The 13,733-nt window shown below is 36.8% G+C and overlaps 1 protein-coding gene across 14 annotated transcripts in view; it reads left to right on the top strand.

The window, feature by feature from the left end:
• EXOC6 (exocyst complex component 6) overlaps positions 1-13,733 on the top strand; it is a 178,918-nt gene that overhangs the window by 73,914 nt on the left and 91,271 nt on the right. For all 14 annotated transcript variants that reach the window (XR_012160030.2, XM_073353878.2, XM_073353873.2 and 11 more), the window contains 6 exons: positions 1,604-1,687; positions 1,787-1,833; positions 2,234-2,354; positions 5,295-5,366; positions 6,075-6,172; positions 7,467-7,572. Coding sequence is in view for 13 of the 14 variants with exons in the window: in XM_073353878.2 (XP_073209979.1) it covers positions 1,604-1,687; positions 1,787-1,833; positions 2,234-2,354; positions 5,295-5,366; positions 6,075-6,172; positions 7,467-7,572 (528 nt within the window). In the remaining variant the exon portion in view is untranslated. The remainder of the gene's footprint in view (positions 1-1,603; positions 1,688-1,786; positions 1,834-2,233; positions 2,355-5,294; positions 5,367-6,074; positions 6,173-7,466; positions 7,573-13,733) is intronic.

The raw sequence follows: 13,733 nt of genomic DNA, 5'->3' as shown, positions 1-13,733 counted from the left end.
GACATCCATTATATTGGGCATTTACTGTTTTGACTCTCCTTTGCCTCACCTTTAAATACATTGCATGCCACCAAGGCTATTGCTTTAGTCTATTGATAAGGGTCAGAGCATCCATTAAAGTGGTTTCTATTAAAAACTATGATCTTAGCTGCCTTCAAGTAATCCTGTCTACTGCATGATATATGGTGGTGATTCAACACCCCATCAAGTATTTTACATATCAAACTTTATTTTGTGCATTTGGAAAGAGCAGCTATTCTTTTTCACAGTAGACTTCCACTAAACTCATGCACAAATATGATATTAGAAGTAGAATTCTACATTTCTCCCAATTACTTTATTATGCATTTAAGAATTACATCATACTATTTGGCTGGAAAGTAATGATTTACATTATGATAATAAATGTAAGTGATAATGTCCTGAATAAAAGATTACAGTAATAAAAACTGCTCTAGTTAATATGTATCACACAATATGAAGAACTTGCTTTTTTAAAAGCAAAGTCTCCCACCACCGCTCCCCCTCCTTTTTTTTTTTTTTTTTTTCCATTTCAAGCTTTGTTTCATTTTGTGGTAGGTTATCTGCATTTTGGGGAAAGAAACCAATATTCTTTGTACATCTGAAAATATTAATTTAGAGCTTTACTTGGATTATTTCTTACTGAAATAGTACTGATTTAAGAATATACAGGATCTCTCACGTTTTGATTTGAAGCTTTTTGGAATCCCAAGTAATGGAATTCTAAATAGCTCTGACCTAGCAATAACCTCATGGAGTAAAAATGAAACTTAAAAATGCTAAGCTGCTTAATTCTGCTTGCATACAGATTATGTTGCATTCAATAGGTAGATGAGTCAGTGTTGTAATGGTTTCAAATGGACAGATGGTTTCCACTGAATGAATCATCTTAATGAGAATACCACGATGTCGCTTGAGGTCTTAACAATATAATCAATAGGCATAGAGAATATTGTCTATGTATTAAATTTTGAGGACTGTTATAGGACCAAAATCCAAATCTTTAGTCATTATATTTACTAAGTACCAAGAAAGGGTAAGCAAATATTAAATTTTGTTTTACATTTTGCTTAAGGAATACTAGTGCATTCAAGAGTCAGGACTATATTATGAATTTCTGTAACATTTAGCATATACTAAACTTTACATGTGACGAAAGTCAATATAAACTAAGTTTCCTGTATATCTTAAAGAAAGCAGTATTGTAGTTAAAGCAGCTGTATTTAAGTTACAGAATAGGAGTTAAGATTTTTTCAATTTTGATAATTAGCTTGATATTGTTACCTTAGTCATTTTAAAAAGTTTGTGTTTGGTATCATAGCAGCATGACATAAGTAAAAATGTGGGCTGAAGGGCACAATTCTCCTCTCCTGTGTACATTGTGGATCTCTTTCATATGCTTTGCACTCATTTCAAGTATGCAGAACTTCCACAGATGTCAGTGGGAGTTCCATATATGGAACAAATGCAGAATATATGGTTGTAAGTTACAGTGGAGAACTCTGCCTTTAATTTCAGAAGTACTTTTTCATCATATGAAGAACATTCCTCTCTTAACCACATTTTGTTTGTCTTGTCTTAGGGTGATGGAGAGACATTTGAAAACTACTACAGAAAACAAAGAAGGAAACAAGCAAGATTAGTTCTGCAGCCGCAGTCAAGCATGGTAACCAATACTATTTTTATTAAGTTGCACTGACTTGGAATTTTACTTAAATATTTAGTGGTATTTTTATTCCTCAACATTTTTGTTTTTTACTTAAAGCATGAAACAGTAGAAGGCTACAGAAGATATTTCAGTCAAATTGTAGGGTAAGTTTTCTAAATGGAAATCTGTTGCCCTTATTCTTATCCCCCACAATCCTCTCCTCTGTGTAAGGCCCATGCAATGTGTATCCAGTTGCCACATGGATAATGGCTGCTGCTTCTCTGGAGTGAGGATTCATCTGTCCTGCACACACATCCTTCCAGGGTAGTGACAGATATAGACTCTCCATTGAGCTGGGCTCCAGTTAGCAGTGGGTTTGCTTCCCGCATCCTGTCCAGAACAGCACCAAGGGCCTGATGCAAAGTCCATTCAAGTCCCAATTGTTCTGTGGGCATGGCCTTCCCATGCTTCTGTGCAAAAGGGTAGGATTTGCTCCATATTGTAATAAATATTTGAAAATAACTGATGGTTATTTGACTTAATTCTTATAAATTTTTGTTTTAGTTTCTTTGTAGTGGAAGATCACATTTTACATGTAACCCAAGGATTGGTAACTAGAGCATACACTGATGAACTCTGGAACATGGCACTGTCAAAGATCATTGCTGTTCTTAGAACCCATTCGGTAAGTGAGAAGACCTTGTAGTAGTGCAGTGTAAATCCATTAAAGAGTGTCTGTGTGTTTAAAAGTAGGATAATGTCAAAGTGAAAAATTACACCTACATCATTGTGGTTTTTTTTGTGGTTAAAAATGGCTCACAGTAGGGAGAGAGCCTGCCAAGCTTTTGTTTTTCACAGCAGTATCAGGCTGTGAGCCACAGCCATGGGCTATTTGCATAATCCTCCACTGATTTACAACTCTCTGGGTCTTCCAAAAGTGCTCTTAGTCCAGCAGTTTAGAATATGCAGAGTTAATCTGCTGTTATTATTGCAATCTGTCCTCATTAGTTTCAACTGACCTCTTCATTAGATCAGATTGAATAGTTCATCACTGAAAGCACCACCAGGAAATAATTCCTAATTATCATTCCAAATACCCTGTTTCCAAAATAAACTCTACCAGCAAAACCCTTAGAGCTACCCCTTCAATGCCCATCAAGCAGTATGTTTACATTGCAGTAGAGGCATTACTAAAATTTTGAAAATGCTAAAGTGTTATTAACTTAATACTATATTTGACTGAATATTTCAGTATTTTTAAAATGTATCTCAAATAATGAAAGTTACCTCTGTATTATCCATCCACAAGAAAACTGGCTATCAGCATGCTGTTTCTGATCCCCCTTGAAAAACAAGGGAATACAGTCATTGATTGTGATTGACTGCATTTTATCCTGGTAAATTACTTCAAAACTTGCCAAAAGGGTCATAGACAGCATGTTCAGGAAGAAAAATAGAAGATGTGTAACATATACAAAGTGCTGTTATTTCATGTCTTGATTTGCCCTTTTCAATGTTCACTAATCTCCATTAATTCAAAATTCAAAAATATGTGCTTAAATCATGGAGTTTGGATTTTGTAACCATTTCACTATTATTGCAGGTTGTTTTAGGTTTGAAGAATATTTTATACTTTGTAAATATTTTAGGAAAGGCTGAAAACAGTTTGGTTTTTCAAATTGCAACAACTGTATTTTCATTAGGAACATTTCTGGTGAATGCCAGTTAAGTTTTGTTTCCAATCCCCAGCTCATTTTAGAAGGCACTACTAGTAAGTTCAAATTGTTTAGAGATTTCTAAACCACATATTTTGCAAGGCAGGTGAAGGTTTAATCTATCGATTGTCATTTTTTTATAAATGGGTGTCAATGTAAAGCATTCAATTGTACTTAAATCTTGTTTCTTATAGAAATAGGTCCCTTCATAAAGGTTTTCTGATATAATTGAAATTGATGTCATTATTTGTTCCCAGGATGCGTAACTCCCATCACAATCAATTATATCATGCTAGTCTGTATTGAGGTGAAGTGGGTGACTAGTGCTCTTCTTCTTTGAAGAGTACTTGCAAGAAGCAAAGCCATTAGCTTATTTATATAATTACTTGGAGAGTAAAGACGCAAAAAATACTGTAAGGCAGGCATGTGGGCTGCATTTCAATCTTGTATTTTCATCCTGCATTACATTGTATGGCCATAAATAATATTTGTATTTTTTTAACTAAAAAAAGATGATGATGACCAAAATATTCATAATTGGGGACGTAAAGATAGAAACATAATTGCAGGATAAATGTAGCCTAATTTTTCAGAGGTGCATCAACAGCTCCTCTTTGACTTCAGTAAAAGCTGCAGATGCTCAACACCTCTGAAAATGAAATCATATAGCTGTAGCTGCCTAATTTTGTACACCCAAGTTTGTAGATATTAACATAATATGTAAACGTTTTGCTTACAACTTTTCCCTCTAGAAATGAGTCTTGAAAGTGCCATAGTGTTAACATGGGTTAGATTGAGACTTAATGTTTGAAAGTACTATTAAGGTTCCTGATTTAGCAAAACACTTCCGCATGTGCTTAGGTCCCATTGACTTCAATGAATGGAGCTTCAATGCATCTCATTCATGGTGTGCATAGGTACTGACTCCGTGGGTGCTCCAGGGCTGGAACACCATGGAAAAAAAATAGTGGGTGCTCAGCACCCACTGGCAACTTGCGAATGAGCACTTCGCCCTCCCACTTCTCTCCTCCCCCCAGCACCTCATGCTCACTGACGGCCCTGCTGATCAGCTCTTCTGCCTGCTGCGATCAGCTGTTCTGCAGCATGCAGGAGGCGCTGAGGGGGAGCGGGTAGAGCAGGGGCAGGAAGAGGTAGGGGGAAGGAGGTGGATGGGGGAGGGGGAAGGGTGGGAGCTTGGAAAAAGCGGTGGAGTGGGGGCGGGGCCTGCGCGGAGTGGGGGTCAAGCACCCCCTGGGATCTGAGTAAGTCGGCACCTATGATGGTGTGCATCACTTTTCATATTCCAGCTGGTCTTGTCTGAGCTCTTCTTGTTAGGACAAACTTTGTAATAGCTTTGTGATATGAATAAATACTATATATAATTGGACTAAATTAAGAAAAGGTGGGTCAGGTAATATATTTTATTGGACCAACTTCTGTTAGTGCAAGAGACAAACTTTCAAGCTTTTCCAGAAGCTGGGAATGGGCGACAGGGGATGGATCACTTGATGATTATTTGTTCTGATCATTCCCTCTGGGGCACCTGGCATTGGTCACTGTCAGAAGACAGGATACTGGGCTAGATGGACCTTTGGTCTGACCCAGTATGGCCATTCTTATGAAGAGCTCTGTGTAAGCTTGGAAGCTTGTCCCTCTCATTAGCAGAAGTTGGTGCAATAAAAGATATTACCTCAGCCACCTTGTTTCTCTAATATCCTGGGGCCAGCAAGGCTACAAGAACGCTGCATACATAAATTAAGACACGTAAGTTTAAATTGCTTTTATCAACACAAGAACTTAATTAGTGGTATAAAGCTAGTGAGTTTAACCTACTGTACTACTGTAAGTTGAAAATGTATTTACTGTTTGATTTAAATAACTTTTACAAAATCAATATTTTTTATTTCCAGTCATATTGCACTGATCCTGATCTTGTTTTGGAGCTGAAGAATCTCATTGTTGTGTTTGCTGATACTTTGCAGGTTGGTGTTATTTTGATAATTGAAAATTAAAATACCTGGAGCCAAATTCTGCCTTTGGATATGCATGTGCAACCCCCATTGGTTTCAGTGGAATCGCATGCATGTACCAAGAATTAGGTAAGATGTTTTAAAAAATGAAACTATCTTACCTAGCTTTCTTCTGCTGGCTCCCCCTTTTCTTAATTTGTGACCACCACAGACCTCCTAGGTGTCCAGTTGTGCACTGAAAAAAATCTTTTTCAGTTTTTGTAATTTGTTCAAAAGGGTATTCCATAGCATTGAAATAAATGTAAATATTCTATTTCTGTAAACATTTCACTTCTAATTTATAGCAAGTAGTATTTCAGTTCAGTCACTGAATTTGCTGCTTGGAAAACCAGTTATGTTTTATTGCTGGTCTGCTCTTGAATCATTGATAAAACAGATAAAACACATTGTTTGATTAAATACCAAGTTAAAAAACATATAAAAGAAATTTGTCACATTTTGCCACTAAAACTAGTATTTCTAAAGTAAATAGAATATCAGGTTTACAAATTAGTAAATCACGTTTAATAATACCTCTACGTGTTGAGTCCTGTAACTTGTACTATAGTGGTACAAAATTCCATGATAAAATAACCCCTCTTATTAACATATTGAAGCACTGTATGATAAGTGATGATAGTAGTTCTTGAATTATTTGTCCTTTTTATTTTTGTACTTTAGGGTTATGGGTTTCCTGTGAATCGACTGTTTGATCTTTTATTTGAAATAAGAGATCAGTACAATGAAACACTGCTTAAAAAATGGGCTGGGTTGTTCAGGTTAGTATTGCAAAATGAAAAAAAAGTCTTAAAATACTCTGTCAATTGGGGTTGGTTTAGCTACTCAGTAATTGTGTCTTTGAATCAAATCTACTTTTTTCTATCAAATTACAAATGTATTTAATTAGATACTAATTTTCTAAATTTTAGTTAACTGAGTACAGTATACTATAGCCTGACCCAATAGGACTAAAGGTCTTTTGGCATTTCTATTATGAATTGACCTGAATGGATATAGAACTTGCAAATTGTAAAATTTAATTTCCTCCAGCATGAAAGTTTGCATTCATCTTATACAAAAATTAATATCAGGTTGGGTTATTTTGCTAGAGAAAGGTGGTAAAATTAATAATCTCTTTCCTGTTTTAATAATGCTGTGACTTTTTCTAATTTAAAAGCAACTTTGAAAATGAAATATTACAGATTCTCATAGATTCAGTTGGGCTGATGTCATTGTACAATAATTCTAGGCAATATGAGGTGGGAAGGCTAACCTTGAGTTCTTATATATTATGCTATTATAGGACTATCACAAAAGTGATGCCTTTAACTTGGGTGGGAACAAGGTACAGGAAAGGTTTTTGTTTTGTTGTTAGTGAGCATTCCTTTGTATCTCTCTTGGCAGAAACTAGGTGCTTTTGATGCAGCTACTGTGCTTCTATGTCTCCCTTAAAAATAATTTGAGAGGGAAAATGGTAAACCTAGTATTAAGGTGGTTTTGGAGCTTTAATCTGAAGTTCCTGTTTCAGATAGAGAATGACCCCTAATGTGCCCTGGGTGCATTTACAGTGGGGAAAAAAATACATTTGTGTTGAACACATGTTAACTAACACAATGTTAAACATTTAGTGTAGACAAGGACTGCCATATTTATTGCATTAGCTGTTCATATTTAATCATAGGGTAGGCCAGCTAATATGAAGTCCCTGCTATACTGATTTATATGATCTGAAGTGAAATTAGAAAGTGCTAAGCTGTGTTTTGCATTGTGTTAATTAAGACATGTTCTAAAGTGTTGTAATATTCCAGTATGGACAAACCCTCTAGGGTCAGGTAGATTGTGAAAAAGTCATTGCATGAATAAATGTGATCCCAGTGCTGCAGTAAGTATTAATCTCCCAAAATGCTTTTGGGAATTCTGGAGCAATGTTGAATTCAATTCTCCACTTTTGGAATTGTACATCCAATCTGATGTCAGTGAAAAGCTTTGTATTCATTTATATATTTACTTATTTATGATATTTTAAATATTAATACATCTCCTGAGTGTGCTGACTTTGCTAACTCTGAACAGGGATATTTTTGAAGCAGATAATTACAGCCCTATCCCTGTAGCAAATGAAGAGGAGTACAAAATAGTGATTAGCAAATTTCCTTTTCAAGATCCAGAACTTGATAAGGTAAGAACAAGTTTTATATTTCAAAAGTTTACTTTAAACCAATTAAACAGAGTTAGGACCGTAATGAATTTTGTAATTAAAAAGTAATTAAAGTTTGAATAACAAGGTAGATTAAGAGGCTAAATCACCTTTTTCATGGGTAATTATCTAGTTATAAATAAACATGAAAATTCAAGCTGCAGTCGTTTAATCTGAAATTTTAGTGAGTAATGAACCCTATAGTTTTGTAAACAAATTAATAATCAACTTTTAATAATTAATACAATTTTTGTTTAATGACAGTTAACTTTTAAGTTTTGCTGCAGCATATCAGATTTCATAAACCACAGTCTATGATGTACTGTAGCATTACAAAATGTAACAAACAACTACAAGGTCTATTAAAAATATATTTTTTGTAAATTGTTTGGGTGCTGCTGAGCTTATTCGTTATGTGGGGCAAAATATACCTGAGGTTCTTCCCTATATGAACTGTGTGTTCCTTTAAGGCCTTAGCATTCCATTAGAGGGTTCTTGTGGATTTCTCTATGTACAGCTACAAAGTTCTTAAAGAAAATTTGCTTCTTCAAAAAAAAGATGAGAATAGTATGTTGTACAAGCCAAATGTGTTGTGTAGGTAGTAGCAGGCTGGAAGTAGAAGACCCAGGTTTGTGGTATTATTTATATCTCACTAGAAACTAGAAGCCCCAAACAAAACTGTGACCCAAATAGACTGCTATTCCCACAATTTACCATTTAACAGTTTTTTGTAGCATCCACCACTGTCGGTATCTTCTTAGTTTTGCAGATATTTTGAATCTGCCATTCAGCTGTCATTTATCTTTACAAATGTAACAGCTGAAGACCATGTGTATGTTACTGCAGTGAAGTGGAAGAAGATTAAAGAGGGTTTTATGATGTTTAATGAGCGTAAGCTTTAGTTATAGATGAACATATATGATGGACTATAACAATCTATTAAAAATGTTCACATGGTCATGACTTGGATAGTACTTTTACTCACTGTCATACTATGTTTACCTTTTCAAATTGTTATTTTTTATTACTAATCTTCTGTCAGTTTTCTTAGCTGTGTAATAATAAAGCAATACCAAAATCAGAAACAAATAAATAAAACACAATATCAGCAATATATAGCACACCACATAGGTCTTGCATTCAGTCTTATGAATAGTATTTGTCATGACAGACTTAGCCAGTAGGGTGCCTTAATTTTATATTGTATTAAACCACTATAACTATTATTCTATGACTTATACAAATACACAATCTTAGACCATCCACTGTGCACATAAATGAGCCATGAGAATTAAAAAATGAGGACTTTGCCAATGAGGGTAGCTTGTCATTTTCTAAAAAGGGAATGCATTCTATGAACCATTAGTTTTCAGTTTGATTTATAACTCAGAAAGGCACTGTCATTTTAAACTGAACAACACTCGGTTTATAGATTTTTCTGTGGACCAAATTTCAGTCTGATATTTAGCTGCAGTCTAGTGTGCTTGAGAATACAGCTGGGAATTGAGAGTTGCTGTTTCTGTTCCCAACTCTGCTATTGACCTGCTTTGAGGCATTGGGCAAGTCACTTTCACATCTGCATCCATGTGGAGAGTCTGTTTAATGGCATGATAGAACTTGTTTTTTTCAGTTTTCTTTTTTTTTTAATACATGATCATCGGTCAGTGATAGTGTGATGCACAGCACAGTACGGATGTCCCACATTGTGGCCATTTGTTCCACATGTTGGTAGGTTTGATGGCTGAGAGGTATGGTTTGAAGAGTGTTAAGTTAAGTAATCCATCTTTTTTAACATCATACCTATTACATGGTAGCACTGATATGTTGTTACCTCAATTTTATTCTGTTAAGAGACCTGATTACTGTCTTGTGGTAATGCCAGTTATGAATTATCATTGTCTTTGTAGATGGGTTAAATTCTTCAGTCAACAGAAGTCAATGGTCATTGAGAATTCAATTATAATGAATTCCATACAGAAAAGACTGTTGTTTGGGGTTTAATAGAATTTTTGTTTTCTTTTTATAGTACAAAATAAATGTAAAAAGTTTCAGTGTGATATGTTATTTCTAATAATTACTATGGTTTACAAAGTATGTTTATCATTAATTTGAAATTGTATTATGATATTTAAATGAAATAATATATAAGTATTGGTTGAGATTTGCAAAGCAGCCTAGGGCATGTATGCACAGTAAAATTAATGGAATATTTGTGTTTAAATCCCCTAGGCTGCTTTGCAAATCTCAACCATTGTATATCATTTGAACCTTTTTTTTAAACTTCCTTGATCTGAGAGCTGCACAATTCTTCTTTAAGTGCTTGTCCATGTAAATGTTCCACTCTTGATGCGTACCTGTCTCATGCACATGAGATTGAAGTCTTTGGCCAACAGTGTCTTTTGGAGCCCCATTTGAGCTCTGAGTGTCATTGTGCTCCTATACCAAGAGCATAAAGGGAAGAGCAGCCCAGCTTCTGCTCACTTCCTTTTCACCACCTGTGGTTCCAAGATGGAGTTACCCAGTATCCATATGTAGACATGTCCCTTAGCTGTTTACGCTACTCCAGTTTTCTGTAAATATTTGTGTCAGTTTAGGAATAGTTAATTAGAATTATTTTTGATAAATTTTAGTTTGAAGAAGTTTTTATTTTCTTCCCTTACTGGGATCTTCTTCCCAACACTGGGGATTCAGGGCTAACTCAAGTGGTTAACTCACGTCTCTTGATTTTAAGTAATGTCCTTACTACAAGGCAGCAATACCTATACCTGATGGTCTCACCAGGTGCCTTTTTTGTTGTTGGGAATCTCATATCCCCAGCATGTGTTCCATCTGTAAAGCCTTTTCTAAAAGGATTTTGAAAGCTAGGGAGGCTCATGTATAACTGTTTTCATTGGATTGCTCTATGCAACCAACTTAAGATCTGGGTACAGCTGACTCCACTGGACAAATTCCATCTCAGTACAGGAGTGCCCCTGTGAGCATGGGTTCTTGGAGCTCTAAGGCCCCTACTTTGGACTCAATAGGACAGTTAAATCTAAGTCCTCACAAGGAAAGGAGCATCACTCCTTGGGTAAAGAAAAGGCAGGTTTCCTATTAAAACCTTCAGTGAAAAGAGGTCCAAGTCACCTCACAGATCCTATTCCCAAAAGATTCCTCAGTCCAAATTGACTACTAGCTGGTACTGGACTGCTGGTACCTTATTGGCATGGTACTGGACTGCTGGTACTGTACTGGCATGCTAAATCAGTGGCTACCTTGACACCAAGTAATCCAGCTTTAGCAGTCCCTCTCTTAGACTTGGAATATTAATTTTTCTCATCTTCTGAGTCTCAGCATAGTGGACAGGAATCCCTTACTTTTTTCTCTAGGGCAACTTCCTACAAATTTTATGGGTTGGAAAAGGAATTGAGGGATTCCTTTAGAACCAGATCCCATCGGGAGTATAAGGGTAGACCTCCCCTGGTATCCTCCTCTGTGGCCCTTGGGTCTCTAACCATATAACATCCTAAAATGGCCCTATTGGAATCCTTGGGGTTCTTATCACCCAAGACATCATACCTTATATACCACCACCGACAGGGATATCCTACTCTTGTACTTGTCAGAAACTGCAGTCTTTCCATTAACAGCACATGAATCTGGATGCACAGGGGAAATTTCTGAGGAGAAGCTGCGTCAGACTGGAGATTTAGCTATGTTTGTGGCCATGTCATCATCATTCTTAGGTGAAGCAGTGCTCCCCTGTACACTGTCTCAGCTGGATTTATTTCAAATATTTCATAGATCTACTTAAAAGATAGTGGAAGGGTAGCAGATTGACTACAAATTCCTCTAACAGAGGTATGAAAGTCTTCATGGAAATTGGTGGATTTTCTCCATACAGCTATGCTAGGGCTTGTGGCATTCACCATTAATGAAGCCTTAATTGACCCTCTCAAAATTATGTGGCAGACACCTGCTATGGTCACTATTACCTTAAAAAAGACAGACAAGTTATCAGGTGCCATCTAATGGAGAAGAATATTTCTGTATACAACCAGTACCAGGCTCGGTGGTGGTGGTTGCTGCTAATAAAAAGACCAGAAAACAGCAAAGAAGGAGCCAAAAGAGAGAGAACCAAAACGTCTAGATTTATTTTGACATAAAGCTATTCCTCAGAGAGCCTTCTGTTCAGAATTTCAAATTACTAGGTGTTATCGGCACATTAAGATTTCCAGAATCATAAAAAATTCCCTGACTGTTTAGAAGAATTGCCACAAGAAAAAAAGAGTCTAGAGCTATAATTTCAGAGGGTCAGTTAATTACAAGAATGTCTCTCTAAGGTATTTCTGATTGATGTTGACATCTTTTTGCATTCTGCCAAAGTGGTGAGGAGGAACATCTTGGCTCCAAAGATGAGGTTTTCATCTTGAGGTTCAGGTGACCATGGAAGATCTTCCTTTTGAGGGTCTGGATCTTTTCAATTCCAAGAATGATTATGATCTTCATTCCTGTCATCATTTACTCTCTTGGGTACGCCTTTCTGCCCCAAAGAAAAAACAAAGAACACCTTGTTCTTATTCAATACAGAGACCTTCATCTGGCACTTTTTCCATCAAAGAGCTTCAGAGCCCCCTAATAAGGGTCAGTGTCATCAGAAAAAGAGACCTTCTACCTCAGCTATGTTCTCATCTCAGTCTATTTCTTCACCCAAGCAACCATTTTGATGGGTTGGTCAGGAGTCAGTTCTCAGGATTTAGACTCCTCCTGTCCCCTATTTGAAAATTCTCTCTACTTCTTTGAGGATGCATGGAGCATAACAACAGCAGATCATTGGGTCCTAGAAATAGTCTCAGTCAGATACTCCATCCAGTTCCATACTGCTGCTACCACTACCTTCCTCCTAATCTTTCTTCAGGGATTCATCTCACAAGTGGCTGTTGCATCATTAGATGCTTTCAGTTCTGTCTCTTGGAGCATTAGAAGATGTTCTGCCTCAGTACTATGGGAAAAAGTTTTATTCCCTCTAGTTCTTGATACCAAAGTAGGGGAAATAATATTCCATTCTGGATTTGAGGATCCTCAACACCTTCATTTACTGCTTCAAATTCAGAATGGTAACCCTAGCATCCATAATTCCGACGCTTGCGAGATGCTTACTTCTATATCACAATACATCTGATGCACAGGAATATATAAGATTCCAGGTAGGACAAAATAATTATTAATACACGGTCCTCTCCTTTGGCCTCTCTGTAGTGCTGAGGATATCTACCAAAGTCCTAACAGTTGTAACTGCTTACCTAAGAAGGAAAACTATAATAGTCTATCTGTACCTGGATGACTGGCTCATTTGAGGAAAGTTGCTGCACCAGGGGGGAAACCACCATATAGCAGTTTCTTCATCTCTTCCTTACTCTTGGCCTGAGAATCAACAAAGAAAAGTCCAGATCAGCATTACCACAACTAATAGAAATCACAGATGCAATAATAGACTCTCTATAACAGCCAGAGCCAATCTTTTTTGACAAATTCAACACCAGGGCCAATCTTATTACTCCAATATAGTTTAATCCTCACACTACAGTAGGGACTTGGAAACATGGCCTCCTGTATGTTCTTCACACAGCATGCCAGACTGCATCTACACTGCATACAGGGTTGGCTGAGATCAGTATATGTTCTGCACAGGCATCATTTGGTCATGTCTGTCTCTTCTAGATGCACAAGACATCCTGTTGTCAATGAATCAGTGGAAGGACTCCAAAGAGGTGTGCAAGGGAGTACTCTTCTCATTATCCCTTCCAGCCAAGATCACAGTGATGGATGCTTCTCTTATGGGATGGAGAGTGCATGTGAATGATCACCAGACACAAGGCATGTGGACTCACGAAGAGATTTGACTGGCTTTAAAAGAGTTAAGAGCTCAGAGCAATTTACAATGCCTGTGCTGTGTTCCTACTATTCATTAAGGGCAGGTTGATTCACATTATGACAGACAACATGACAGCCATGTCACTAGGAAGCAGGGAGGAGCATGATCAATCTCTGTATGTCAGGAAGAAGTTTGACTATGAACCTGGTGTATCCATCACCAGATATCTCTCATGGTGATTCATCTCTTGGGTCTACAGAATGCTCTAGCAGACTTGTTTTTGGTCAGA

This window comes from Lepidochelys kempii, chromosome 7 (genome assembly GCF_965140285.1).
Source record: "Lepidochelys kempii isolate rLepKem1 chromosome 7, rLepKem1.hap1, whole genome shotgun sequence".
Taxonomy (NCBI): domain Eukaryota; kingdom Metazoa; phylum Chordata; order Testudines; family Cheloniidae; genus Lepidochelys; species Lepidochelys kempii.
This window is presented reverse-complemented; position numbering and strand designations above follow the sequence as displayed.